At 32.7% G+C, this 25582-nt stretch overlaps 1 protein-coding gene across 1 annotated transcript in view; it reads left to right on the forward strand.

Moving 5' to 3' along the window:
• The window catches only part of LOC108915564 (ankyrin repeat and death domain-containing protein 1A-like), a 95378-nt gene that overhangs the window by 34121 nt on the left and 35675 nt on the right, over positions 1-25582 (forward strand). Inside the window, exons 2-3 of the mRNA XM_018721630.1 lie at positions 4446-4551; positions 13783-14005. Coding sequence (XP_018577146.1) covers positions 13799-14005 — 207 coding nt within the window. The 5' untranslated portion in view covers positions 4446-4551; positions 13783-13798. The remainder of the gene's footprint in view (positions 1-4445; positions 4552-13782; positions 14006-25582) is intronic.

A 25582-nucleotide genomic window follows, 5' to 3' on the forward strand; every position in this document is an offset into this window, starting at 1 on the left:
TTTCATTGGTTAATATGTTTATTACTCAGTGATACTAGTTTTCCGTCAATGTTTGCTTTTATTTATTTAAATTATTAACTCTCATTTCATAAACCTCTGTATTTAAATAATTTGGTTAAATTTATTCAAATGTTTGATTTTGCAAAGACCAATTCAACGAAGATTCTGAAATTATTTCGTGAATCTCAGAATAAAACAAAGCAATCCACCAAATATACCTCATTATTAATTTGTATCTTTAGAAAATAGTTATCGGTAAAAAATTAAACGAAAAAATCTTTGAACTTTTAAGGAAACGTTTTGGTGGTGAAGTATATTAACTTAATAGCTTTACAAGCTTTGGTTAAATTTTCTGTATACTGGCAATGTATAAATAACACGTAATTTCATATTAAATGTAAAACGCCTTGTATATTGTAACACTTTTGTTTAAAAAATATTCACAATGAACTCCTTTCTATGTAGCACAGTTTCCTGATATTGACCCAAATCCTTTGATGAAGCGAAACACAGAATGTCGTTTGTGTAGGCAACACAAATACGCCCTTAGATTAGGGGAGACCATCCAAAGTGCTCTTCGTTTAAAAAAAAAAAATGGAAAGTTATCCACCATGACAGAAATATAAAAAGCCAGTATCATATTAGCCTCATCATGAAATCATTTGATCATACGTAAGAAGTTGCCTATAAAAGGATATTTGTAGATTAAATCTTTATGCACCACACACAAACCACTGCATAATTCAAATGTTTCGATAAAAAAAGTTTTAACAATGAATTCTCGCGAGCCTCCCTTCTAGCCTGCAACTGTTTCCTAATATTGACCCAAATCGCTTTGATGAGACCAAACGCAGAACGTTGTTAGTGTTGGCAAATGCAAATACACTCCCCTAGACTAGAGGATTTCCGTTAGTTCAGTGCTCTTCACTTTAATAAAGACGTTGCTCCCCCTGCAGGGATTGTCAACTGCCAATTACTGGCGTTTCACATCCTCTTTTACTAGAGCAGAAAATTGAAAAATATGTACTGCGGTATATGCATGATAAAGAATTAAACAGAAATGTACATATACTTACAAATATATTCGACAAGGAACTACAATTTATACAATTATACAGGATGTAAAAACTCGACTGGCAGAAATATTTTTCGCAAATGAATTGACCCCTTTATGAACCCTATTTATTTACTGAATCCTTTAATGACTTACCAAAATAATACGAAGACACATTTTTAGAGCCACTAGCGCTTACTGTTGCTCTTGTTTATAATTATTTACACAAATCGCTCCACTTATATAAGAATGTGCAGTTAACCTAGTTTGCCTCATATTGGGAGAAAAATAAAATGAATTTTGAGCTTTCTTTGGTATTAGAAACAACTTTAATAATAATAGTCCACGGGCCCACGTACAAAGAAAAAAATGATTACCAGCAAGCTGTAACTTTGCGTGCAGCTTAAGTTTGACGAGTCTCCCAAGATTTGACTACGAGAAAAATTCAACAGTGGTAAGTTTTCCCGTGATTTTCAGGAAAACATGTCAATCTGGCATAAACATGGAATGTTATGACCAGTACTTTTTTTTAAGTTTAAATGAAAGATATATTATTTTTTTTAAACCCCCCAAAAAATTTGTCCGACACAAATGTTGGTATTTTGAGTTTGTCCCCCACCCCAAATATGTCGATTTGGTGACATTATGGTTGGTGACAACCAGCAAGCTGATTTTTCTGGGAGGGTTTGGTAATAAGATTTGAAATGAAAGTATCTTATTGTCCGGCAAAATTCTTGAGAAGTTTTTGCAGTCCGACGCCCCGAAGATGTCAACTTAACGACAACATGGTTGGTGATAACCAGCTGTCGGACAAAAGCGTCATTATTTAAAAAAATTTCATATTAATCTAAGAATTTAATTGTCCGACAAAATTATCGTTTTTTTTGCTTGTCCGACAAAATTAAACGATAAAATTTTGCGGTTTCAATACTTACGCATGATGTAGAAGAAAAATTTATATTTAATAAAAAAAATATATGAATAAAAAAATTTTTGTTCAAATTTCTCAAGTTTCAAAATAAATATGACTAATTTAAATTAATTTTTTTATACAATTACAAAAAAATTGTATACAGGGTGGTTCCGAGCTAATAGGTCAAAGTTCATGGGTAGATTCTCAAAGCACAAATATTGCGATTTAGCCGAACTTACCTTAATCCAAAAGTTGACAGTTAAAGAGATACAGGGTGTTAAATGTAAAATATTATTTTAGTTTTTTTTTTCATTTATTCTTGAACAAATGCAAATATCCTCACAAAATTTTGAGGTTTGGAGTTCATTAAGTAGAGGAATTGAAATGTGTTCACATTTTGGTTAAAGTTCATAGAGGGCGCTGCCTGCAGTAGATTGAATGTTTTAAAAAGGACATAACTTTTTTATACTTTAAGGTATCATCATCTTTGGTATCAAATTCTTATTTTCCAACTTTTTTTACACAAAAAAACTACACTATAAAACTAGCTGTCTCGCACCGTTTTCGAGATATTTGGCTTTGAAACTTCCAATGCTATTGAATTAAATTACAATGAAGTACCTACCTATTAGGTATTAATTTAGCGGTGAAGTTTCTTAAGTTTGGACGAAAATCAAATAATTGACATATTTCACTTGTGCATGCTGTCATTTGTATGCTACTATCCATTAAGTATTATTCGTACCTAAATTACATCTTAATTTAAATTGTATGTACATAAATGTGAGATGGAATGCCGAGACTTCCGTTTTTGGGGTTACATGAAATCAGTTGCTTATGGAGAAACTATAAATACCTGTTAAGAACTTTGGCAGCAGGTTTTAAATGCTGCAAAGTCATTTCGCATTAAGGATTTATACTTTTACAACAAGACAATCTTTTAATAAACGCGTTGATAAATATATAATAATATTTTTAAAATTGGTTTAAAATTGGTTTAATTGGTTCTTCAAGAACAAAACTAAGTATGTGTAAACTGTTTGTCAAAACAAGATTGCAAATTTTAATTTAGAAAAACACACGCAAAAAAGTATGCATTCATTGTACAATTACCATTTTTTATAAAATAGTTACAATAGTTTATAAAATAAAATGTACGTATAAGTTTTTTGAACAAAGAATCATTTTGATGGAGATTAATTAAATTAGTTAGACATAATTATTTACGAATTTCAATTTCTGTTGCTCCTGTTAACAAGATAATTTTCTTATTTATTTTTCTTTATTTTTTCATTAAAATATTAATTATTTTATAGCGGAATGAACATTAGGTACCACAAAAATAGTTATTTTTCCCATTTTTAAGGCAAATTTTCCAATCTTTTTGGCGGACAAGTATATTATTATGTTATACATTTCAATTATTAGAGAAAAAAATCAAAACCAGATTGCAGGTTATCACCAACCATGTTGTCGTTAAGTCGACATCTTCGGGGAGTCGGACTGCAAAAACTTCTCAAGAATTTTGTCGGACAATAAGATACTTTCATTTCAAATCTTATTACCAAACGCTCCCAGAAAAATCAGCTTGCTGGTTGTCACCAACCATAATGTCACCAAATCGATATATTTGGGGTGGGGGACAAACTCAAAATACCAACATTTTTGTCGGACAAATTTTTTGGGGGGTTTAAAAAATATATATCTTTCATTTAAACTTAAAAAAAGTGCTGGTCATAACATTCCATGTTTATGCCAGATGTTTTCCTGAAAATCACGGGAAAACTTGAATTTTCCTCGTAGTCAAATCTTGGGAGACTCGTCAAACTTAAGCTGCACGCAAAGTTACAGCTTGCTGGTAATCATTTTTTTCTTTGTACGTGGGCCCGTGGACTATAAAATTTTGTAGTAGTCCTTACAATTAGGTCGCTTTATTCTTAAGGCAATTTTGGTTTTTCCAAGTTTGTGAACGCCCTGTATAAATTTTTAGTTTTCTGAAACTGGTTTTCGAAGTCTCAGGTCAAGTAAAAATGTTTATAAAGAACGACTTTTTGTTGAAAAATGAAAAATTATTTTTTTACAAGAGTACCTAGTTATAAGCCCTGACACACAGTATAACAAAAAAAAATAATTTCTATAAATTTTCATTCACTTTTACACATCCATTTCATACCTATATGTTCAATGAAGTGTAAATTAAAAAATGTTATTGTTTTAAATACATCTACATTCTGTCCATTTGGACAAAAAAATTGTTCAAAATACCTCAGTAAGCGAATTCCAATCTTCCCTTTTTGTCTAATTTTATATTCGGAACATCCTTAAAATATTGGAATTACCTCCAAACAAACACAAATTACTTGGAAATAATGTTTCCTTCGAAATTGTTTTTTAAAAAATCTCTACCGCATAAATATGAATTATCTTGCCAAATTCTTAAGTGATAAATGTGTTCTGATATATATTGTTCTATTCTAGGTGACCTGATGTTTTTTCTGGCAGTATTCGTGGCTACCTGGACCTCGTAGTTGTCAACTAATGGATCCGTGATTGGCGTTTCGTCAGAGATTTTCCAGTTAAATAGGTAAGAACACGCGTAAAACTAATTGCTGTTAGTACAAACTGTGAAAATTTAGTCTCTTTGATCTAATTTAAGATCAAGGCAAGTATTATATCATAATTTTTCTGACAGTTCGTTTTATTTTTAAGTACAGGGTGTTTTAAACTCGCTAGTATGAGCCTACTGTGAGGATACAAACAATTTAAATAAAATTTGGGACACGTGGGTGTAAGCTCTATTTTCAATCGAAAATATTATCTATGGGGTTTGACAGAAACGACCCAAGTTTTTTTCCTGTTAAAAAGCTCTATTTTTTCTAATAAACTTTTATTATAGAAATTTTTCTGTATTACCCATTTAAAAGTTACAAGCATTATCGTCCCAAAGAGTCTCAAAAGAAATTCCACCTAAAAATCACATTAGCGGTGAAAGAATCAAGTAGTCATTGAAAAATAACTGAATGTTCGCTATCTGTCCAGATGTGCAGATAGTCTATTTGCACCTTCAAGTCAAATTATGTCCGAACCTATGGACGACTGATGACATGACAAAGATTGCATCTCTTACTCCTGATTACAGACAGGATTATAAGTTAATGGAAGGAATTATTCGTAATTTATTTAGCAACGACATTATACCAACTAATCAACATAATTTCTTACTTCTTCTCCAGTTTGCTCCAGAAACGTATGTACATTATATGAATTCTGATGAACAGAAGAATGCAATTTATTTAGACCTGGAAAATACATGGTTTATGTGGTGTGCCCCAAAATTCATGCCCATAAATAAAATAAAAATAACTTAATAACTTAAAATAGTCCCCATGCTGGGGACTATTTTAATTTTATATATTGGACCTTACAAGAAACGGTGCTTCGGAATTGATTTCCTTTGCATCCCTTTTCATCCTTGATGACCTTGATCTCATCAATGATTGGTGCTCGAAATCGTTCCTACCTTTTAAGTATATGTTACGTGATGCATATGTCCAAAATCAACATCAAATTTATAAGCTAAATACATCATCTTTCCCCTAAGTTCAAATAACCTGGCATATAAAACACAGTTATGTTCAATTACTGTGCTGATTTATCAACTTTGTAATTAATTCGTTGAAACAGCTTTCGTCAGCAAACGTCCAAAAGCTCTTTTTTAAATCTAGACCATTGTGTTGCAGCTGTTATATGCACTCTGCCAAATTCGAATTTCGAAGTTTTACGAATGTCTAGACGGGATTACAAAATAATCTGTGAGCCACATGGAAATTCCATTTATAGTTTTCTAGAGGATTGGGTATATACCGTATGTGGGGATTGTTCAGATATCCCGTTTCAACTACATTGAAGTGAGAACGGAGATTTTGATAGGTTTAAAATTTAAAGGGAAACGAATAAAAAGTAGATTGGAAGTGCTTTTATATCTGTTTGTATTTCAATGTAGGAAAGTATAATCATCTGGGGAATAAATTTGAGCATGCAAATTTTAAACGAATTAGTCTCTGTCTGAAGCAAAGGAAATACCCTTAGGGAATTCTAATTTGCTATAAAAAAACTTTAACGGGGACAGTGAAATGGGAATAAGGGCACCAGTCTATTGTGAGGGGATATATGTCCTAAAGAAGGAAAAACTAATTAATTAATGGCAGAACTATTTAGAGCTTACTGCACAACTATGTTGTGATACTTTGCCATATTGTATCAGCTATCTTTTATCCGCGGTAACAACATTCAAGCAAATATTGAATAGAAAAATGTGTGATTTGAAGGAGCACTGAGACATTTCTCTGCAGGTGATTTTCAACCATTTGAGGGATAAGTTATATTATATTTTTTTGGTATGTTGTTTATCTACAGGGTGTGGCGTGTATAATCTACAAAAATTAAACTACAGCTTCCTGATGATATTTATAATAGAAAACTCATATACGAAAAAGTTCTATCTTCGCGTTTTTTTTGTAAATTAAAGTTCACTTATTCAACGAAAATGAAAGCCGTCCCTGTGTTATTTATTAAAAACTTTGGAAATGTTTTTATGCGACCCGAGACGCAACATTATAATTTAAGTCGGTATAATCTAATACTTGTAATACTAAAAGAAGGTTGTTACATTGTCAAAAAATTTGAGCAGTCAACTGATTTTGTATTTATATTGAATTAATTATTCACTTAATTATTAAATATTGAGTATCGTCCATCAGTCTTAAAATGTGAAAAATTCCAGACAAATGTTTTTATTTTGTAATTCCGCGATAGTGACAGTGTAATTTTTATAAAGAAGTAAAAAATAAGAATAGCGTGCCGATTACATTAAAAACGAGATTCTTATTTCTTACTTTGCTTAATTTTTTTAATTTGTGCACAAACTAGTTTTACAATGAACCGAGCATTTACTATTTCCGAACGTGACAATATGGTGTCAGTGTATAGTGCAGCCGGAGAAAATGCGCTCGCGGCGACTAGGTTGTACCGGAAACGATGGCCACAATGTCATCCCCCCATGTGCAAATACAATCCTACAGTGCGTTCAGCGGCTGCGAGATACGGGAGGTGTTATTCCTCGAGGAGAAGGACGTGGTCAGCAAGTGAACCTAAATGTTGAAGATGCAGTGTTGGAAAATCTTGACGAAGACCCCACAATTAGTACTCAACGACTCGCACAGCAAGTAGGAACCTCATCTCGTACCGTACATCGCATCTTAAGGTGCCAGCTGTTTCCAGTGTCATCTGCAATCAGTTCAACAGATTTTACCCCCGGATTGCGATCAACGAATGCGTTTTTGCAGATGGCTTTTACGGTAATGTGCCAATCAAGTAGACTTTCCTGCTTATGTTTGTGTAACAGATGAGGTGACATTTACCTGTGATAAAGCGAATTTCCATAATATGCATATATGGGCCGATGAAAATCCTCACCCGATTAGGGAAACTCATTTTCAACATCGGTCCTCGGTAAATGTTTGGGCTGGCATAATAGGCGATGTATGTACTTGTGGGTCCCTATTTTTTTGAAGGACGACTAAATGGACCAACATATGCTGACAATTTGGAGAACCGGTTTCTTGAATTATTGGACAATGTGGCATTACAAATTAGGGCACGTATGTTTTATCTTCAAGATGGAGCTCCTCCACACAGTACTCGAGAAGTAACGACACTTTTGAATGAAATGTTTCCTCAGCGATGGATAGGACGCTTTGGTCCTGTGCCGTGGTCACCTCGGTCACCCGATCTAACTCCAATGGACTATCTTTGGAGTCACTTTAAGTCATTGGTTTACAATACCCCAATTGCTACGATGAAAGAATTGCGAAACAGTATACTTGAAGCTGCTGACACAATTAGGGGAATACCTGGAATTTGGGAAAATATTCGCCAAAATTGGGTGCGTCGGTGCCATGCCTGTATCCGCGCTAATGGGGATCAATTTCAACATTTTCTCTAGAAATGGTAAGTTTTATTTCATTTTGTTCCATATTTTAATGGAGTTTGTTTGGTTCACGCAGTTGGCAACTGCAGATGCTTACGGATGTGGTTTTGTTTTCGAACACTTGCAATAACAACAATGCATTTAAGATAGTAATTACTATTAATTATTATAATAAGAAAATATCAGTTTCTTTAAAAATATCTGTTTATCTTAGTTTATACTTTTGCATTGAAAAATTCTCCAAAAATTGAGAAATGTTTTTCTATCTTTCAACGACGGTTTGTTTACGCGACTGGTCTACAACACGTAACTCATCGCACAGCACACGGACAGGACCGTTCCAGAGAAAATATTTTGATCCATGACTGAACTTTAATTTACAAGGCCATGGTTTTTCACATTGCAATAACATTCGTCATTTGATCTTATTCTTGGAATTGACCCCCTCGTATATTTTAGATAATACATTATTAGATATGTTTATGATCCTGATTACAGAGGTTCGTGACATCACTGATACCATTTTTTCTAATGGATTGGCTAGACCAATTCAGAACGAAACAATTGTAAGCTTCCAAGGAAATCACTTATTTAATTATTTATTCGGCTTGGCCGACAACTTCTTATAAATATTTAATTAACGTGTTGATCGACGAGCGCGAGTCCTTAATTATTTACGATAATTGTTTATAACATTTGGAAAATAGCGAGCTTTGACAATTTATAGTCTGAACCGTACTGGGAAATAAAAAAGTCGTAGTTTTCCATGAACGCTATAATAGCAAGGTGTTAAGGAATATTAAGATAACTGTTTTGAACCGGTAAAAGGAAATAAACTGAGATAAAGCAAATATATAAAAAAATAATCTCCTTTTTTTGTAGGCGGTGCTTAGGAAAACGACCTATTTATTTATATAACTTCAAAATTTTAATACTACAGAATGTTTCCTATTGGGCATTCCCATATGAGTAACTAAATAAGAGGGTTTTATTCTGTGTATTCTGTCGACAGCAACGGCAGAGTACCGCCATCTGTAGCTGGTGCAGCAAACGCCTCACTCGGAAACCACAGACCATAAAATAATTAAGGAAACTGCATTGTTTAGTTTATCTAGTTTATGACAATGATATTTAAATTAAAATTTAAAGAGAGTCTGATTAAAAAATTACTTAATAATAGTAATAATTTAAATCATATTAGAGAAAAAGATAACTCTAAATTGGTATTATAAAATCAGAGTAGAGTCAACAGTCACTCAATTGGTAGTTAGAGTAACTTGGATTTGAGTAAAATTCACTCATTTCTGATGCAATAGTTACCCTCAGTTGTACTCATGCTAATAGAGTGAAAATTTCACTCAGTCGGGTGTGGACAAAAATTGAAACATTATTGAGTAAAATTGAGTAAAATTTGAGTGATTTTTTGTACAGTGTACGTGTCCTTATCTGAGATACAGAATGGTCAAATATTAAATCTTTTGGGGTTTCTTCTATAGATTACTGTTATGTTAAAAAAAATCCAGTCCGTTTCTCACTAATACGTCTTTTCTAGATTTTAAAAACTATAATAAACTTCCTATAACATTTATTTTTACACTTTTTTCATATCTCGTAGTATAAAAGAGATAAAACGATGGTCAATTTTTGCGTGACCACCCTATATTACAGTATTTAAAAAAATAATAATAAACAAATGTTAAATATAAAAGTTGTATGCATTTTCCCGAAGCCCCAGAATTTGGTATCGAATCAAGCAAAGGAATATCGCAAAAATGAGTGTAAACAGACTTAGATACATTACATAAAACACTCCTTGATGATTCCTGTGACATAAAGTGTAATGGATGCATTAAACGTAAGAACAAGTGAATATAGGTACCGTGTCAATATTTAACTATTTTCGTCATACAGTAAGAGATAACCATTTAAAATTCATAACATTTCATAAAAATTCATAAAATAACATAGCTTTCACCCAAAAATTGTCCAAGCTGAATGAAAAATAAAAAAGAATATGAATAATGAGAATAAAAGAGATTGCCCACCATTTCCTGATTATCCGGTACACAAATATAAACTGACATCATTCCACTAGAGAATCAGTCTTTATTTCTGTAGGTTTTCAGAATGTGCCGACAATTAACTGAATTTATGCTATAAATTATTATCGATCATCCATCGCTTCGCTGGCATGTTCGTCACAGTCAAATATTTGCTTTTAATAAAGACTACGTTGATTTTTATTTTCCCAGTAGTAAACAGAACTTTGTTTGAGTCGTAATACTTCGCTGCTAGGGGTGTCTAAAAGTCTTCGAGGAATTTATTTCGTGATAATTAAGTCTCTTGTGTATACGGTGTACATTTGGTCCAATAGTCGAGAATCTTAATTTTAACATAAATCTTGAGGACACTTTTTTTCAAATGACAGTTGATCAGAATGATGACAGACAGGTATTGTCATAAAAAATTTAACTGGAGACTATAGGAGATTCTAAAAAATACAACAAAACGCAGGGCAACTCATACAAATCGATAGAACACTTAACTGTAAGAGTTAAAATAATTAATGTTTAGTGAATCGCTAGGGAGAACACATTGGCCAAAATTGTACATTGCTTCTTAAATCCCTGCAAATTCCTGGAAATCGTTTGTAAATCCTATATTTTTACATCTTTTTCTTTCAATATCTTCTGAACTTTATACAAAGTGACTCATAACATATTTCCATTCTACATTTAAACGTATGAAGAGTGTTCTAATAAACATCTGTTTTCCTTCAATGCATACATCTAAAAAAAAAAATAAGTTAGGAGGCTGGACAATTAAATAATGAGACCGATTTTTTTGCAAGATGTGGCAACCCTGCAGCTTGCGTTGATACTCCATTTTCGACCTTGATCTTTAAGCTACTTCTAGTCCAAGCGGCACAGTGGTGCGATTGCTCAGTTTTGAATTGTGCTAGGGAGGATATGGTTTTGTCACTCATAACTGAAATCCAACCCAAATTTATTGAACCGTGTTATCACTGGTGATGAGACTTGGTTTTTCCAGTATGATCAAAGATCGCAATGGTGTTCAAAGAGATCACCCAGACCAAAAAAGCTCGCATATCCTAATCTAAAGTGAAATGTATGTTTGTGTGCTTTTTCGATCTAAGGGCATTATATTTCTATAATGAAGTTCTCGAAAGACTTCGAAAACGGATTCTCGTGTCCGTGCAAACATTGCTGATGATTGGATTCTTCATCACGATAATGCGCTATCCCATACTGTACTGTCTGTACAGTTCAAAACGTATTACAGTACTACCATAGCCACCGTATTCACCGGATATCGATCTGTGTGACTTTTTTCTATTTCCAGGGTTCAAAATGGCTGTCAAGGGACCCCATTTTCAAACAACAGAAGATGTCAAAATCTCTGTAACGATGGTCTTAGAGGACGTTCCAAAGAAAAAGTTCCAGGAATGTTACCAGCGCTAGAGTAAGTGTCTGCAAGCAAAAGGGAACTATTTTGAAGAAGATCACACTACAGACGACTAAACACATTACCGTTATTTTTTTTCACATCAGTCTCATTACTTAATTGTCGGACTTCGTATATGCCATCTGAGATATCCTAAGTTGGGATATTTCAGATCTATTTCAGGTTGTATTGTAATTTTATTCTATTCCCTGTAGAACATGCAAGCTCTCAACAGGTTCTGCAATCTGCATACACTGTACCATTAAGGTAACCCCAAATAAAAATGTCTAGGATATTTAGGTCTGATGATCTAGGTGGTCATTGCGCCGGTCTACCACAATCAATCCACCCTTGGTTTGTAAGTTTCGTTTATGTACCCCTGAACCCATAATGAGCACTATCGTACTTGAGCCACAAACCATGTCTGACATTCAGTAGCACGGCTGCAAGTAATGGCGGTAACGCTTCTTAATCAATCAATCCACTATTTTTGTCCAAATTCAATTAATCCACTATTTTTGTCCAAATGTGCAAACAATTTATGTGCGCCACTATGTGAAATTATGAAAAAATCCTTCGATACTGGTCAGTTACCATTGGATTGGAAATTATCTAGTGTGACACCAATTTTCAAAAAAGGTGACAAACTTTCCAGTACCAATTACCGACCAATCAACTTGACGTCTGTGCCATGCAAGGTTATGGAGAGGATTATTTGTGAAGAGCTCATCAAATTTTTACTGAACTATGATATCATACCTCAACACCAACATGGATTTCTCCCTAGTCGTTCGGTTGTGTCGAATTTACTGCAAGCTGTTAATTCCTGGACTATATGTGCAGACAACGGACAACCCTTAGATGTTCTATACTTAGATTTTTCTCGAGCCTTTGATAAAGTGCCGCACTCCCGTCTGTTGAATAAACTGAACCACTTTGGTGTCCGTGGCAAACTTTTAAACTGGATCAAGTCTTTTCTAGAGGATCGCCAATTTATGGTTCGTGTTGCTGACAGTTTCTCCGAAAAACGGAAGGTATTAAGCGGTGTGCCGCAGGGTTCAGTCCTTGGACCAATTTTATTTCTAATATACGTGTCAGACCTTACCAATAACTGCAGGTCTCAAGTGTTATCTTATGCAGATGACCTTAAATTGTTTTCCTCGCCTTCTTCGCTTCTACAAGAAGATCTTGATATGATTCTGAATTGGTGTTCTGAATGGTTGTTGCCTCTTAATCCCGAAAAGTGCTGTGTACTACACATGTCCAAAACCAATCCTAGACTAGCATATAACATTAATGGAATCGAACTACCGAGTGTTACACATCAAAATGATCTTGGCGTTGTTATAACAGAGTCTCTTTCCTGGAGTGCACATGTTACAAAAGTTGTGAAAACGTGCAATCAATTAATTTTCATAATTAAAAAATCTTTCTGTGACCTCACCATCAGCATGTTTCTCAAGTTATATAAATCCTATATTCGCCCTCAGATAGAATTTGCCGTAGCCATATGGTCTCCGTTATTAAAGCAGGACATTGCAAGATTGGAAGGTGTTCAAAGGCGTGCTACAAAACTCCCAGTTGGTTTTAAACATCTTACATTTGAAGAACGTTTTATGCGCCTCCGTCTTCAATCATTGGAAGTGCGACGTACTCGTGGTGACCTCATAACAACTTCACACTTCACTTCATGGTGAATTATACTGTCCAGAAACGATATTTCAACTAAACACTGATTCTCGTCTTAGAGGTAACTCCTTCAAACTTAAGAAAGAAAATTTCCACACTCGCAACAGACATAATTTTTTACCTAATAGAATTTTCGACCAGTGGAACTCCCTACCAGATTATGTGGTTTCGGCACCATCTCTTAATTCCTTTAAGAATGGACTCGATGGCCACCTTAATACCCAAACAGGATAAAAAAATTTTTCTACAATATGCATACATATTTTATCTTATGTTTTTACTGTTTACATTCGTGTCATTAATTTTTGTTTCTTATTTTTCTCTTTTTATTGTATTTTTCTTATCAACCATGTGTAGGATAAGCTTTTTTTTGTATTAGAGCTTAACAAGCATTTGCTTTAGCTCTTAAAAGTTCTTAATAATAATAATAATAATAATAATAATAATAATAATAAATACTGTAAATATGCAGAACTGAAGTATTCTTTCCTTTAAATACGTTTATACATTATAACACCCTGTCACTTGTCGTACAATATTTGGGCTATAGTTTTATGGTAACCATCTTTGTTCGATTTCCTTCCGTGACTGCTTTATATCGTTAGTGAAGATGATTTTCAAATATTGCAGGATTTCACCGACGTAAATCTCATTCGTCATTATTTTTTGCAGTTAATCACATCTTGCGATGTCTCGGGGGAAGCCCGCCCAAACCGATCAAGGCTGTCCCTATCGAATGGGGTGTCCTTCACCGACCTCCACCCCCGAGGAACTAGAGAGGAGGGCCATCATCCAGAGAAATGACCTGCTGCTACACGAAGCAGTCATCAAGAACGACACCGAGGGTGTCAGGAAGATACTCAAGGAGCCTGTAGATATTAACTGTAGGAATAATGTAGGTGTTATTGGTTTTTCAAGTTTTTATACAGGGTGGTTAAAAAAAATTGTCGAATATGAATTTCGGAAAATGTGGAAAACTCGAAATTTTTAAATGGAAACCCTTAATTTTTTTAACGTATTCGCATTCTGCACTAAAATTTAGTGTAACTTTGTTAAAGTTTCCTTATACCTAAACCCAGTGGTTTTCATTTTATTTACGAATAAACATTTCCCTTTTCTTAAAATGATGTTTCCATCTGTTTCTCACATTTTAGGTTGGCCATGACAGATAAGTAACAATCAACATGACAACTGTCACAGGTTTTTAATTGTTAAATTTATTTAGTTCTTTGCTGTTCTAATACAATCCGGTGATATATGCTATTTATTTGGGACACTACAAAATAGTATGTAACAACTAATGGCTGATTTACATTTTGTGAAGTAACAAGTATCATTGATGATTCCTAAAATCTGTGATGCTATATATATAGTTCTTCAGTCCATTTCATGACAGGAATATCGTTCGTACTTATTTACTTGTCAAAAATAACGGCCTGTCAAACAGTTAAATAGTGTAGTTCGGGCGGGCCACGTTTGGCGGCGCTACGATTGCGGGGAGTACGCGGGTGTGCGGGGTTAGCTACTTAACAGAGAAAATAGACCGTGCTTCTATTCACTTTACTTTGCACTCGCACTTCGCACTTGCACTAATCACTTAACAGCGTGAGCGTTTACACTTTGATTTTACTTATCACTTAACACCTGCACTTCTTACCTGCACTTGCTACTTAACAAAATGTAAATCAGCCATAAGGAAAATTTTATGCATAGAGTAAGGCAAGCATTTGAGCATCTACCACCGGATTCTATTAGAGCAGCGACCCACAACCAACTAATCTGAAGGTGTGAAAAATGTTTAGAAGTTGAGAAGTTGAAGTAAGACATTTTGAACATTTATTAAAATAAATTTAACAATTAAAAACCTGCGACAGTTGTCATGTTGATTGTTACTTACCTGTCAGGGCCAACCTAAAATGTGCGAAATTTTGCTGACAGTCTGCATCTGTCAATTTTTGCTTAAAAATCAAAATATCTCGGAAACGGTAAATCCTAAGTACGGAGTGTGCTATATGTTTTCATCTTAAAAATAGATACTCTTTCCAAAAATATAATAATATACAGGGTGTTCCATTTAAAATAAGAAAGTTAGGATCGACTTCCGGTATAACCGGAAGTACGATGACCTTGAAAGTATTTTTGCTTGGTAGGCCCCACAGTCCGTATCACACCATCACAATTTCAAAAAAATCCTTCCAGCGGTTTCCCAGATATCCATCGATGGATTTCGTGGTGGGACACCTTGTATAGATTACTTTCCGATTACACATAAACATTGTTATTTTTAATATAGTCCACAGTACAGGCCCCCCTTGGAAAGTTGATTACCACATACTTTATAACTCCTGAGGTGCTTCGTTTTGACGAGTCTACCACATTTTTCCTCCGCGATTTTTCTCGATTCCTCCGCTTTTCCACTCGGAAAAGTCCAAAAACATGGCAATTTCCCGGGGTCTTGAAAACTCAAGACCACATCTTTTATTTTTAGCTTAAGTAACTGGAAATTTTGTTGCAAATGCCGATTTAAATTTGTCCGACAGAAATTCCTCCGACATTGACGTGTCTACCGGTCGAAACATGCCAAAATAACAGGGTATTGAAAATCAATTACCACATAGGTAATTTTTAGTAAAATTAATTGTAAATAATTAATTCAGTCAAAAAGTATTGTTGTCCGACAAATTTCAAGCCGCGTTTTTTCAGTCCGACAGCTGGAAATCGGAATTTTCACGGGGTATGAAAAATCGATTACCACATATCTAATTTTCATTTTTTCCACTTTTAAATTTACTGTACAAAATAGTGATATAAGTGTCCGACGATTTAATGTCCGCAAATTATTAAAAAATCAATAAATCAATAAACGTGATGAAATTTAATTTTTTCACTCCAAAAATTTCATATTTATAAATGGTTATTAATTATTATTATGTAAATTATTATTTGTTTCAAATAAATAATTATAATATTGCTTATTTTATGCTTAAAAATTTAAAAGTTATAAACAAATGAAGTTATTTTTGAGGCGATTAATACGATCTTAGTGCATAATGCATTATTTCTAAATAAATTAATATTATACTTGATATAAAAATCCTTTTTTCTCTTTCAAGTTTTCATTCGCGTTTGTTATTTTTCTTTACAAAAATTTTCCTATTTTTCTAAAAGAAAATCCCAAAACTTTTGTGCATAATTTTTTTACACCATACATACTTTTTTGAAATCGTTTAATTCTTTTCTCGATATTTATTTGGCTAAATTGAGCATATAGAGATTTACAATTACAAGAATAAAACGAAAAATATATACAGGGTGTTTCAGAAAGACCTCCCGTAAATAAAGGGGGTGATAGTATGACAAAAAATGAGAATTTTTTGTCTTATGAACTCTATGTCTATCTCCTCTTGTTTTCGAGATACAGAGAGACAAAATAAAATTTTTTAAATAACATTTTTATGAAAATTTCCAAATGGTGCGAAATATTTTTATGAAATTTGGTAGTCCGAGGTTTTTAAGGGTGCCAAATACGCTAGTCTAATTATTTTTTGTATATTTCATAGAGGGCGCTAGTTATGCTACATTCTTATTACAATTTAAGTTATATTTTTTTTAAGGTTAGATTTTTTACCAGTCGGGCTCCAATTTCTATTGTACAATTTTATTTTCTAAAAATAATGTACTCTTGTTAGAACTTCCTAATGTGGACGATTTTCGAGAAAAAAGGCTTTTAATTAAACTCTTACAATATTACACTATAAAATAAGTGACTTTTCTCAAAGTAAGCTTGAGCTTTGAGAAGAGGAGATAGACATATAGTTCATATGACAAAAAATTCTTATTTTTTGTCGTCCTCACCCCCTGTATTTACGGGAGGTCTTTCTGAAACACCCTGTATTGTATATTTATATGGAATTTTGCTTAATACATGAAAATACCTTATTAGAAATTATAAATACATGTGCACATTTTTTACGAAATTTTTTTCATCATTTTTTGTCGGACTGACGATTTGCGGATATATTTTTGTCGGACATTACAATTTTTGCTTATAAAAAACACTTTTCTATCGTGTGTTATTTTTGTCCGACATGTGGTAATCGATTTTTCATACCCCGTGAAAATTCCGATTTCCAGCTGTCGGACTGAAAAAACGCGGCTTGAAATTTGTCGGACAACAATACTTTTTGACTGAATTAATTATTTACAATTAATTTTACTAAAAATTACCTATGTGGTAATTGATTTTCAATACCCTGTTATTTTGGCATGTTTCGACCGGTAGACACGTCAATGTCGGAGGAATTTCTGTCGGACAAATTTAAATCGGCATTTGCAACAAAATTTCCAGTTACTTAAGCTAAAAATAAAAGATGTGGTCTTGAGTTTTCAAGACCCCGGGAAATTGCCATGTTTTTGGACTTTTCCGAGTGGAAAAGCGGAGGAATCGAGAAAAGTCGCAGAGGAAAAATGTGGTAGACTCGTCAAAACGAAGCACCTCAGGAGTTATAAAGCATGTGGTAATCAACTTTCTAGAGGGGGCCTGTACTGTGGACCAATAACTAGTACAAGTACTTTTTAAATTTATCAAAAGGCTATATAAACTTGAAAGGGTGCTTTTTAGGACAAGATGGCCATCGGACAAAAAATCTAATTTTTACTTATAAAATATACCATTCCGTTTTTTAGCATCAGCCTTGGAACACCCTGTATAGAGTATTATATTTAATAAATTAAAGCAAACATCCTCTATAGCTCAAAATATTGTTTCATGCAGTATTTTTAAAACATTAAGTATATAGTTGGCATTGGATCCTGTAGTTTACCCACTCCCTTAAATAAAAGTGAGATTTTATATAATGACGCCGCATGTCAATAGCGAGAAGCCTGTCATCCGAAACAAGTTATGGAGCTTCCAAGTTAAAGCCATCCGCGTTGTAAGCACAAATTTTGAAACAATAGCGGGGAGTTGTATGGTTACAGATTATATTATTTGCCAGAGACAATGCCACCATGAACAATAGAGCGTATACGCTATAACCGCAACTCGTCGATATCCCATTCATATTATGGGAGTAATTCAAAAATGTGTACGCGAGATTGGCATTCACAGCTGAGGTATCACGTAAATCCTCTGAAATGATTTTTCCGCGACGCCAACTGCATTTGAAAAATTTATTGCCGTTTTATGATTCAATATTAAAAGTGATGTACATGTGGCATCATTTAATCATTTATTAACGTATAAATGATATTGTCAAATAAGCGTTTGCAACAATAAATCAAATTAAAATTATTAAACACTACATGTATTTAGTGAAAAAACAACAACAGACACCCTTAGAGTATCGATTTTTATCAGCTTTGTACATGTTGATCCAAGAAAGTCATTCTTGGCTTTCGAACACCCTGTAGCAAAATACAGTAAAAATTCAGACTGTGAGCAAACAAAAAAACTCGAGTGTGAAGATGTAGATTCCGGTAGTGTTATTAATTCTGATATTTCGGGTTGGCCAGGCACAAAAAAAGTGCAAACCCAAAGATCTACACACATACAGTGCCTTCATAAATGTCCGAGTCCCACGTGACCGCGACTGTTAGGCAACCAAACTTACAATGGAATCAGTGACACAAAATTTCCTAGACAGAAAATGGAGTACATATTACAATTCTTTACAAGCATTCAACTTTAATTTGCAAAATATATTTCTTTTTTCAATAAAAAACAATTATTTTTTACAATTTTACTTACAAAACAATCATACTCATTTAAGATATTTTGAATTTTTATCCCATTCTATATTAAAAAAGTATTTTTTGATTGGAAGAAGTTGTCATTTTAAAAATATTAGACCTCTTTAGCAGTAGTGACGTCACATACGCCAAATAATAGGCAACCCCATATTGCACATTGTCATGAAGAATTTCTCAATATTTTTACTAGATCGACTTTCGACCTTATGTACTTTGGTTATAAGTGCCAAAAAAATGGCTTCTTTGTCATGACCTTAAATATCGCGATATTAGAAATATTTAATATTATCAAACACCAAGTGACAAAATAAAAGAATTATAGACTTTATATATTTAACTTTATAAAATAATATTTACTTTTATAGGAATTAATAAATTAAAATTATATCAATATTACAGAGCATGCGCATTAAAGATAATTACATGTAAGCGAGGTAGCCTCGCAACAAGAAAGGTTTGGTTGTGATTAAGAGTACGTCTATAATAAACCACTCGAAGAAAAAAACACTCGATAGCACACAGTACAACAACAAGAAAAACAATAAAAATACTTACTAGAACTAGAAAATGCCAAGATTAAACAAAACAAGAAAAAATACACTAATGATGACAGCGATAACATATCAACAAGATCTCACCTGCGTATGAGGCTATTCTTTCCAAGCATGAGCATTAGGAATAACACGGTTAATGTTAAACTTTATTTAAATTTAGGAATATTTTTTTATATCGTTTTTTGTAAGTTTTAAGTACATTATACATATATCTACATGTAAATAGTACACAAGGGTCAGATTCGGTCTGTACAATTTCAACTACGACAATTTGTTGCGGTTTGCCTAAATATGTGACGTCACACTAAAAAGGTCTATTGAGATCGTAAAGACTATACTACTGCGAAAATGTGCTATAAAAACAAATGCGCCTTGTTCTGATGTAAACAGCGTTTCTACACAAATATACAAGAAATAAGAAAGCAACAAATGAAAAATAACCTTAAAATATTCGATTAACTTACGTTAAAGCGTCGAATTTTCGGTTTAATTTTTTTTTTTTTTCAACTCAACAGACAAAAATTCATTTGTATAAAAGCGCAATAGTCCAGTCACGGAATCATTTTGGCTACCAATTTTTTCGCATGGAATGGATTGACGTGAAATTTGAACTGTAGCTAGGGAATAGCCCAATAAACAAAAGTTATATAGTGCCGATGTGTGCTTTTACCCTAGGAGTGGATGGAAATTTTTTATTAAAATAACCCCACGATTTGAGAGGGACGAATTCTAATCAAAAATTGTTCTATAAGTATTTTTTGTACAGTCAATACTTTTTGAGTTATTTGCGCCTAAACGTGTTCGTTTTAAGCCCAAAAATGCATGTTTTTGAGCCATTTTTCGCGAATATCTCAAAAACTGCAAGTTTTATCAAAAAAATTATCATAAGCAAAAATGAAGGTAATTAAATAGCAAAGAGATGTCTTTTTTAATTTTTGTAGGTGGTATAGAACCCGAGCTCCGAGTTATGACTCCCAGAAGTTGAAGTCAATTTCAAAGATACCTGTAATCGAAACGTTCAACGTCCTGTAGCGGAAAAATTAAAGATTTTTCGAGGAAAACTTATATAACACTTATTAAAGTTCTTGAAAAGACCTTTAAATTGAGTGGTGGTAAAAGTCGTTAGCATGAAAACTAATGAAGTTACAATCAAAATAAAATGATTGTCTTGATTTTTGAGAAAAAAATAATCGGTATTAAAATTAATGACTTGACGGAAAAAGAAAATAAAAGTATTCCTTCTGCAATTTACTTTATTTATGTATTAACAGTAGATTCTGGGAATTTGAACGATTTAAGAGCCTAAATTTAAAAAAAATATTTCATTTACTTTTGAATAAAATTTTTAAATTTTTCAAAAAATTGCCTTTTTTCAAAATATTTCAAAAATGAACAGTTATAAAAAAATGATAGAATAAGAAATTGTAGGTTTTTTTCTTACTGAACAATTTGCTTTTTTTAATTTTTGTAGGACAAAATTTGAATGAGTTATGATCGTTAGAAGCCCAAAACTAAGCTCAAAGTCTGCCTTTCCTAAGCTCTTTCAGCTTACAAATCTAAAAAACGAAGGGCTCAAGAAAACTGCAAATCACAGAACTTAAAAGTGCTTTAAATTCCCTACAAAATGGTTCTGAGCGGGTAAATTACCATAATCTTTCTCTATTTTGGAGCACTTGTAAACTGATTTGAGTAAGTATTTTAATAATATACTTACACACACGTATCCGAGTTCACATGTATATGTATACTTGATATTAATTTAATAAAAAAATATTAAGAATAAATTCAATAAAATTTAAAAAATATATCATCATACTCAATATAATTTTTAGGAAATTTTTCTATAAGGGTAGGGTTTTTTATGAGGGGTAGGTTTTCCATAAGGGTTTTTTGGGTGGCTGAAAAGTGCCAATATATCATAGATCATTTGAAAACCAATAAAAAGTTTATAATTCATGCATACCATTAAAACATCTCAAGCTTTCAATAATATTTTTTTGTTTATTTTATTATTAGGGATGGTTTTTAAGGGTTGCAACTTTATAATGAGTCGTAAGCTTTCTAATGAATAACAAAAGAAATGCAATACATTGTGAATGCTCCAAAAGAATATTTTAAACTGTTAAAAACTTTTTTCTATTTTTTTTGTCTATGGAACGGTAGTTTTTAAGGATTGAAAAGTAATTAAATTTCATAAATTATATTAAAAAACATGAAAGGAACTTTATCCAACATATTTGAACATGAATTGAATCTTTAAAATACGTAAATCTGCGAGTTTCGCATTATTTTCGTACACGGGTAGCTTTCGCACCCAAATAGAAAAAAGCACACATCTAGACAATATAACATTTAAAGTGGGGGGTCAGATGAGCTTGTGTGCAAATTCTCAGGAAAATCCATGCTATCCGAACAAATTGGGAGCTTTTACCTTATTTTCGCCTTCAGTGACTGGACTACAAAAATACTAGTAAACACTGCTAAATTGTACAAACAAGGACCGGCAGAATTGACGTTTCAACTAGGGTTCTAGTCGGCAACTTTTTCTTGACAATTTCTGAAATACCAACTTAAGAAAGTCATTTATTGAACGCCGAAACAAATCTGGTCACATAGGATTCGGACATTTATGTAAGTACTGTGTATTTAGGGTGAAAACGGACCTAAAAATCGCACAATTTAGCCAAAGAATAAGTATTTGTTTTGTTTTCAAATGATCTGCGAAGAGGATGTTTTTTTCTTTTGTTTGTCTTTGGTTTCCGGTATATTTTGTTTCTAATTCCATGGTATCGCTTTCCCATTTCCTTGAGGTCCTGATATGATGGAATCTTTAGCTCTGTTTCGCTAAAGTTCCCAAAATTGTCTGGAAAGTAATTGAGGTGTGATTTTCTAAGAAAAAAATCCGTTGTTATTTATTGGAACAGTTTTGTAGTTTTCTATACCGTTCTCGGTGGAGTAACTAAAAAATTATCGAACCTTTTTAGAGTAAAATTCCTTTCGGCGCGGTTCATACAATTTTTATTACATTATTCGAGTCACTTCGCCCATAATGTTTCTATATTTATCTAAATTGCGTCTACGTATTTACGAAATGCCGCAAGGGCAACGCAGTCGGACACCTGAGACTTATAAAATTAAAACAGACGACCAATAGAGACCGGCGGACGCGTGAACGCTGTAAATTACCTCCTCTAATTTAGATATTACATCTAGATATCGCTGGATACAAACAACTAGTTAATTACATGGGGAAAATAAACATAATTTCGTGTGCGCTGACACTCATTATTACTGTTCAGACCTTGTCTACCAACCGTTTATGAAGATAATACCTAAAAAAATGAGGCTACACTAAAAGCCGGCCAATATAAAATTTTTTGTACTATTCTATTTATTCAAATGTCAAAAGTGAACTTCTGAATGTTGTGTACAAACCAATCAATAATTCAGAAAATTCAATGACGGGGCCTTCGCAAAGCGTAACGGGGTAAAATGCATTGTTGTTGGAAGGAAATAAAAGTATTACTTATTATTTCTTTATTATATAGGAATAATTGAAAATCATAATAATAATTGGGGAACGATTTTTTTTTTAAAAATACCGAGTATAGTCCTGTCACTGAAGGCGAAAATAAGGTAAAAGCTCCCAATTTTTTCGGATATCATGGATTTTCCTGAAAATTTGCATACAGGCTCATCTGACCCCCTACTTCAAAAGTTATATTGTCTAGATGTGTGCTTTCTTCTATTTGGGGGTGAAAACTACCCTTGTACGAAAAAAATGCGAAAATCGCAGATTTACGTATTTTAAAGATTCAATTCATTTTCAAATATGTTGGATAAAGTCCCTTTCATGTTTTTTAAATATAATTTATGAAATTTAATTACTATTCAACCATTAAAAAATCCTTAAAAACTACCCTTCCATGGCCAAAAAAATAGAAAAAAAAAGTTTTTAACAGTTTAAAATATTCTTTTGGTGCATTCACAATGTATTGCATTTCTTTTGTTATTTATTAGAAAGTTTACAACTCAGTACAAAGTTGCAACCCTTAAAAACCATCCCTTATAATAAAATAAACAAAAAATATTATTGAATGCTTGAGATGTTTTAATGGTATGGATATGTTGAATTATAAACTTTTGACTGGTTTTCAAATGATCTATAATATATTGCAACTTTTCAGCCACCCAAAAAACCTTTATGGAAGACCTACCCCTCATAAAAAATCCTACCCCTTATAGAAAAATTTCCTAAAAATTATATGTCAGTATGATGATATAATTATTATTTTTTTAATTTTATTGAATATATTCTTATTTTTTAATTAAATTAATATCAAATAAAACATTTTTATATACATTATAAATGGATATATTGTACAAAATGTTTTAAAAATACACAAAGATGATGGTAATTTGAAAATTGAAAATTTTACCGAAAAAATGCGATAAATTTTTTTACCATAACCTTTGTAATTTTAAAGTTATAAATTCACTCAAAGGGAATATGCAGTTTTTTTGAGCCCTTCGTTTTTAGATTTGTAAAAATCAAGACAATTATTTTATTTTGATTATAACTTCATTAGTTTTCATGTTAAAGACCTTTACTTTACCACCACTCAATTTAAAGTCTTTTCAAGAACTTTGATAAGTGTTACATAGGTTTTCCTTGAAAAACCTTTAATTTTTCCGCTACAGGACGTTGAACGTTTCGATTATAGCTATCTTCGAAATTGACTTCAACTTCTGGGAGTCATAACTCGGGTTCTATACCACCTAAAAAAATAAAAAAAACAATCTCTTTGCTATCTAATTACCTTCATTTTTGCTTATGATCATTTTTTTTTATAAAACTTGTAGTTTTTGAGATATTCGCGAAAAATGGCTCAAAAACATGCATTTTTGGGCTAAAAACGAACATAGGCGCAAATAACTCAAAAAGTATTGACTGTACAAAAAATTCTTATAGAACAATTTTTGCTTAGAATTTGTTCCTCTATCGAATCGGGAGGTTATTTTTAATAAAAAATTCCCACCCTCCAGAAGGGGTGGCATCCACACTTAGAGTAAAAGTACACATCGGCACTATATAACTTTTGGTTCTAGGGCTATTCCCTATAGCTGCAGTTCAAATTTCACGTCAATCCATTCCATCCGAAAAAATTTATAGCCAAATAGCTTCAGTGACTGGACTAGTATTGTACTATCCTAGATTTCTGAAACCGTTTTTATAACTGTAAAATTTGACCAGCAAATGTCATTTATTTACGGCACTGTTTTGCAATGTTAATAGAAAGAATAAAGTATCTGAAGATAGTTTATGAATAAAATTGTATGTTGAACTGAAATCTTCAGTGGAAGAATTAAAATAAGAAAAAAAACTGGGCGCTTTCGGCTTTGCTTTAACCACAATTCTAATTTTGTGTCTTTGGTCTGTGTCACAATGAAGAGTAAGTTATTACAGTACAACTCTTTATCCACAACGAATAATATACTTCTGTACTTTTGTTGTATTGTTGTAGAATTGTTTGTGATCGTATATTAAATTTGATACAGATTGATGCAGAATTTAAGTCACGGTTTTTCATATTGTTTGCCGCTATTTTCATAACATATAATGTATAAGTCACTTAAATAAAAACAAAACATACAAAATCATAATTATTCAAAATGTTTACCATTTTGCGAAGCACGTAATCGGGTACGACTGACATCTCCGAGAGCTTGCCCTTTTTATTTTGCATATCTGGCTGTGTGGGAGGCGAATAATAAATTTTACCGCTACCCGACGAGATAAAGTCAGACTTTGTTAGATCGACAGATATCGGTAGCCTTAATTAAGTTACTAGTTTTTTCAGCATTCTCATTACTTCAGTTGTACTAAAATTGTTGTATGTCAGTTATGGACAAAAGAAATGAAACAATTTATTCCCCCTTCGATCATTTGTTTCATTACATTTAAAACAAAGAGTATTTGGAATTACTTTCGTGATCCAATGTATCTATTACATTAGTCTATTTCCATTTACATCGTTCGATAGCTAATGGATCTGAAACTTTAGTAGTTATACCAGGAAGTAGTGTTATATTCGTATGAATTCGTATTGAATACACGGTAAAAAAATCAATAAAGGTACGAAGTGAATCCATTGACCGAAATTATT

The sequence above is a fragment of the Anoplophora glabripennis genome, unplaced genomic scaffold, assembly GCF_000390285.2.
Source record: "Anoplophora glabripennis isolate ALB-LARVAE unplaced genomic scaffold, Agla_2.0 scaffold726, whole genome shotgun sequence".
Lineage (NCBI taxonomy): Eukaryota > Metazoa > Arthropoda > Insecta > Coleoptera > Cerambycidae > Anoplophora > Anoplophora glabripennis.